Source organism: Herpailurus yagouaroundi, unplaced genomic scaffold, assembly GCF_014898765.1.
Source record: "Herpailurus yagouaroundi ecotype Mexico unplaced genomic scaffold, PumYag 67700, whole genome shotgun sequence".
Taxonomy (NCBI): Eukaryota; Metazoa; Chordata; class Mammalia; order Carnivora; family Felidae; genus Herpailurus; species Herpailurus yagouaroundi.
The window spans coordinates 47,375-53,180 of NW_024420499.1; the positions used below are offsets into that span (position 1 = coordinate 47,375).

At 42.5% G+C, this 5,806-nt stretch overlaps 1 protein-coding gene across 4 annotated transcripts in view; it reads right to left on the reverse strand.

The window, feature by feature from the left end:
* Positions 1-334: 334 nt before the first annotated feature.
* PLS3 (plastin 3) overlaps positions 335-5,806 on the reverse strand; it is a 94,315-nt gene continuing 88,843 nt past the window's right edge. For all 4 annotated transcript variants that reach the window (XM_040468459.1, XM_040468456.1, XM_040468458.1 and 1 more), the window contains 3 exons: positions 4,705-4,828; positions 4,359-4,483; positions 335-1,530 (listed from right to left, as the gene is read on the reverse strand). In XM_040468459.1, the coding sequence (XP_040324393.1) occupies positions 1,398-1,530; positions 4,359-4,483; positions 4,705-4,828 (382 nt within the window). In that variant the 3' untranslated portion in view covers positions 335-1,397. The remainder of the gene's footprint in view (positions 1,531-4,358; positions 4,484-4,704; positions 4,829-5,806) is intronic.

Below are 5,806 nucleotides of genomic sequence, written 5' to 3' on the forward strand. Positions count from 1 at the left end.
GATGTGATTGTCCTTATCAGTTACTCCGGTATGTTTGCAGGAAGCTTGTAGTTATTCCTTAAAGCCGTTTTTTAAAAAAATTTTTTTTTAATGTTTATTTTTGAGAGAGCAAGAGAGACACAGTGTGAGTGGGGGAGGGGCGGAAAGAGGGAGACACGGAATCCGAAGCAGGCTCCAGGCTCTGAGCTGTCATCACAGAGCCCAACGTGGGGCTCGAACCCACGAACCGCAAGATCATGACCTGAGCCGAAGTCGGACGCTTAACCAAGTGAGCCACGCGGGCGCCCCCACAAACATCATTTTATATAGTGTGCCAGAAACATGCAGAGACTAATTATTATGTAAATGCCTTTATTTGAACTAATACATTGCTACCAGATTACATCACTTTTCAGAGTTAGAGTAACATTATGATCTTGAAAACTATAGCAAATAGCTGGACAAAGCAAGAGTACATTAAGTCCTACATACATATTTTTATTCTTTAGTGACCACATCTCCTTTTCTTAGGTGTAAAATTGGAAATTCGATGGTACACTTAGCATATCCTGTCTACGGTCCGAGCACACTCTCTCCTCAAAAGTGTCATTCAACAACATTTTTAAATCCAAAGAGAGAGTCTGAGGATACAGGTTGTAACACAAAGAAGCGTATACTGAACCAAGTGTTTTAAGATAAGATGCGTCAATTGTTTACAGCTTGGGTGTGAGAGGCCAGGGTATGCAAATTGGAAGGTCCGTTTTGTTCCTCTACCTATAATGTATGGTTTTTACTTACTTGAAGACCCCTTAAAAAAAGTAGCAAAATCAGCAGTCTTATTTAATGTAATCAAAATATTCTTAAATGTACAAAAAAGATCATGTAGAAAGAATACTGTAAAAAGATACTGATTTTCAGAATAAAAGAATACGAAAAGCTTCTATTACATTCTGCACAGCCAGTTACTTCTGCCAATTTTCAGTACTACGAAGAGAAAGCAAAAGGTACTCCTATCCAAATACCCTCCGACCACAGTTCTCGAATGAGAACGAGCATACTGGATGGAAAGCAAAATTATGGTCTAAGAATATTCATATCCAATCATCTAAGCACGTCTCAAGATGTGGATGTTCTAGGAGGGAAAAAGATACACAGACATAACATACAGCAATGGGAAGTATCCAGGGCAGCAATCTAGGAGGAGAGAGTAAATGAGTTGGCCGTGAGCACATTTCAGGGGTGCCTGACAAATCCAACTTCAGCGATGGGAAAGGGGAGTCGTTTTCATTCAACCTCTTTCCCCTGTGGGCTCTCAGGATGACCAACAGTTCCTTAAGCCATGAGCACATCACCTGGAAATAGCTGACCTGGTAACCATGCACCTGGGAGCAAGGCTGTTTGTATTCAAATTGGTTATTTTACACTCTCTTCATTCCCCTGCCCATCAAGCATGCAAACACGGTCATGACCATCTTGGGCTTTACTTCCACAAGGTCTTCGGGGAGAGCATACACCCGGGCTCCAATTCTTCTAGCCATGGACACCGCGTACCTGTTTTTGGAGGAAACAGAAATTCAGATGAACTTCTTGTTAGCGAAGGACAGGAGAGGAGACGTCGGTTTCCTCTTATCATTTGGCTGGGATGCAAAACTTTCATAGTGTGGGAGTTCGGATGGGAACATTTTGCTTTTTTTGTTCTCTGTTTTGTTTTAAAGTTTATTTCTATTTATTTTGAGAGAGAGAGAGAGAGAGAGAGAGAGAGAGAAAGAAAGAGTGCATGCACGTGTGGGAGAGGGGCAGAGAGACAGGGAGACAGAATTCTAAGCAGGCTCCGCACTGTCAGCCAGAGCCTGATGTGGGGCTCGATCTCACGAACTGCAAGATCATGACCTGAGCCCAAATCGAGAGATGGACGCTTAACCGACTGAGCCACCCAGGTGCCCCTCGGTGCCACTTTTTAAAGGCATACCTATAAACACCAGCCAGGTGACACATCGGTTTATGTATTTATAGCTTATTTCCTTTTCTATAAGGAGTCTGATCTATCCACACGTCCTATTTTTCATTAGGATGTTTGTCTTTAAATACTTATTTTTCAGAATCTATTATTATAAGTTCAGCCCTTGTCTCTTCTTTTTCATGCAAAAAATTTTCAAAACTTAGTATTTAGTTTATGGTGTGTGTTACAGTTTTTTTTTCAGACGCTTAATCAACTGAACCACCCAGGCGCCCCTGGGTTTTGTTTTGTTTTGTTTTGTTTTTTTGATGTCACTCTTAAGTGACACCAGATTTTTAAGCTCTACTATTTGGGACAGATTTTATCCACTTCATTTCTCCAATATGCAATGAGAATTAATTTTGGAGCACTGACATGACCTGACAATGAAAAAAAATATGTATATATAAAATATATATTATATATATAAAAATATATAATTATCCAGACTGGCTATATAATCAATGTTGACAGTTTCATTGAACACGTAATAGGATAACAGACACTCTAAGATCTCATGTGATCTTAGAGAAAGGGGGTGGAAATCTGTGTCACATGTCAAATCCAAGCTGCTTTGGTGGATACAATGAATACTTCCAAAAAGTCAAGGGCGGGGAGTCTACACGGTACATGAACGGAGTGGTCAGAATAAGGAACGGAAAAGGTACACAAAGTACGGGAAGAAAGAACTGATGTGTCCAGTGGAGGAAATTTGCAAGAGCACACTTCAATTAATCCATGAGACATTTCTAGGTGTTTTGTGACACAAATCTTTGAAGAGGACCACGTCACTGAAAAAGGAAAGTTTTTCGGTGGGCTCGTTTTCAGTGTATGTTAGTCAAGCTTTCATGGGTCACCTGTAAAAGCAAGTCACAGTCTAGGTCTTTGGTGGGGAAGGGAAGTGACAGGTGGAAAAGCCCTTGTCAATATCGTTGGCTTGCAGAAAATTTTCAAGGCATAGGTAGTTTCAGTGGAGGGTTAAGCATCCTGCTCATTTAGGGACCAAGATAATAAACTCAACATATGTAGTAAAGGTGCTCTATGCCCAGTAAAAAAAGACATCAGTAAACAATGTGTTTCAAAAAAGAATACTTCTATCTACTCTTATCTATGGCATGAATGTTCTTTTTTTTTTTTTTTTTAATGTTTATTTATTTTTGAGACAGAGAGAGACAGAGCACGAACGGGGGAGGGGGGGAGAGAGGGAGACACAGAATCCGAAACAGGCCCCAGGCTCCGAGCTGTCAGCACAGAGCCCAACGCGGGGCTTGAACTCACGGACTGCAAGATCATGACCTGAGCCGAAGTCGGACGCTTAACCGACTGAGCCACCCAGGCGCCCCGGCATGAATGTTCTTAGCTCATTCTCCTCTTGTAAGTCTGTAGCTGAGTCACATTAAAACCCAAAGTATATTATTTCGGTAATTTCCCAAAGCCACAACTGATTGAGCACCTACTATGTCAGGCATAATGCTAGGCTCATATATATTTTATTCATTTCAAAATCTCTAAGTATTATTTGTTTCCAATCTACTGATGAGTCTGAGGCTCAAAGAGGTATCCTCAGGTGACACCATTCTTCTTGTTTTTAAGCTTATTATTAAAAAAAAATCTTTTTTAATGTTTGTTTTTGAGAGAGAGACAGAGTGAGCGAGCATGAACAGGGGAGGGGCAGAGAGAGAGGGAGACACAGAACTCGAAGCAGGCTCCAGACTCTGTGCTGTCAGCACAGAGGCCGACACAGGGCTCGAACTCAGAGCTGTGAGATCATGACCTGAGCCAAATTTGGGCACTCAACCAACTGAGCCACTCAGGCACCTCTATTTTTTTTAAGTTTATTTATTTTGAGAGACAGAGAGAGAAAGAGAGAGAGAGAGAGAGAGAGAGATCACAAGCAGGGGAGGGGCAGAGAGAAGGAGAGACAGAATCCCAAGTAGGCTCCACGCCATCAGTGCAGAGCCCGATGCGGGGCTTGAACTCACAAACTGTGACATCATGACCTGAGCCGATATCAAGAGTCGGAGGGACCCTGAACTGAATGCGCCACCCAGGCGCCCCTTTAAAGTTTATTTTCATTTACTTTGAGAGAGACAGAGAGAGAACAAGCAGGGGAAGGGCAGGAGAGAGGAAAGAGAGAATCCCAAGCAGGCTCCACGCGGCCAACGCAGAGCCCAATGCAGGGCTCGAACTCACGAAACATGAGATCATGACCTGAGCTGAAACCAAGGGTCGGACGCTTCACTGACTGAGCCACCCAACTGGGCACCCCTCAGATAACGCCACTGTTCAGCGGCAGAATCTGAGCGAGAATGCGGACGTGCCCGGCTCCAAAGCCTGTGCTCTTGCCAGGATATTAATCACTACTATCATTGGTATCTCTTACTTGGCGTTATTATGCTTGTCATCTTCTGTCAGACTGCCACTCTTAACAAGGTCATAGTTTATGCAGCCCGGCTGGATGGCATCAATTAAATCCACAACCGCCAAGCTGGAGCTGATCGTCTTGTCCTAGTGCAAAAAGGACAATGAACCTGAGAGTTTCAGTATGCACAAATTAACACGTGATTACTTACAGAAAGCTGCCATAAACAAAGCCCAGTGAATTAAGAGAGTCTTGCCATTAGCCCAGCACTAATTCACACTGACGAAGAAACCCAACGGCTGCCCTTCCAAATTACTGGCACTTTCCGGCAAACATAACGTCTAAGAGTCAAATGTGGAATTCTTGCCTTAAAACTCTGAATGGAAGTTGATTTTCCAGCTTCACTCAATGTTCTGTTCACCCAGCTTACGATGATGTCATCATTAGCTTTCTGCCCGTCTCCAAGGTCTTCCAGAACATTGAGGGTATATCTAAAAGAAGAAGCAGTGTTGTTGTAAGTGATGACTCACCGAATTCTGCTGACGCCAATATTGCACTGTATATGTTAACGCACTAGAATTTAAATAAAAATTTGAAAAGAAAAACATGAAATTTGGGGGGGGGAGCCTATGTAACTTAGAACTGTAACATAAACTAATAATAAGGAAAACAAAAATAAAAGAGGTGGAAGAAAAGGTCCTAATCTACTTTAAAAAAATTATTTATTTTGAGAGAGAGAGAGAGAGAGAGAGAGAGAGAGAGAGAGAGAGAGAATGAATCCCAGGCAGGCACCACACCGTCAGCACAGAGCCGGACATGGGGCTTGAACTCACAAACCTTGAGATCATGACCTGAGCCGAAATCAAGAGTCAGATGCTTGGGGCGCCTGGGTGGCTCAGTTGTTTGACTCGGGTCATGATCTCGTGGTTCGTAGGTTTGAGCCCTGTATCAGGCTCTGTGCCGATGGTGTGGAGCCTACTTGGGATTCCCTCTCTCCTTCTTTCTCTGTGCTTTCCCCACTTGCACTCTCTCTCTCTCTCTCAAAATAAATAACACTTCAAAAAGAAAAGAGTCCGATGCTTAACTGACCGAGCCACCCAGGCGCCCTAGGTCCCAATCTATTTTAGGGAAAAATATGCAAACAATAGAAAGGTGCTTTGTCTTCTATTTCTTTTATCCCTTAGGTTTGAAAGACTAAAGATTTCATGGAAGGAAATTCATATTATATGAAAAAAAAAAATTCGAGTAGTAGTGGCTCACCACTGATCTACCCTTTGTAAGTGGTGCTGGCGGGGGGATTTCAGTGCTTTCCAGAGCAAGCCCAACAGTCTATTGCAGGCACCTTTTATACCAGTCCAACAGTGGCCATGACCTAAAAGAAGCTGTGCTTTGGCTGGTGCTCAGTCATGAAGAATGCTTTTAAGCATTATAATTATGAGATCTTTTTTTTTTTTTTTTTTTTTTTTTTA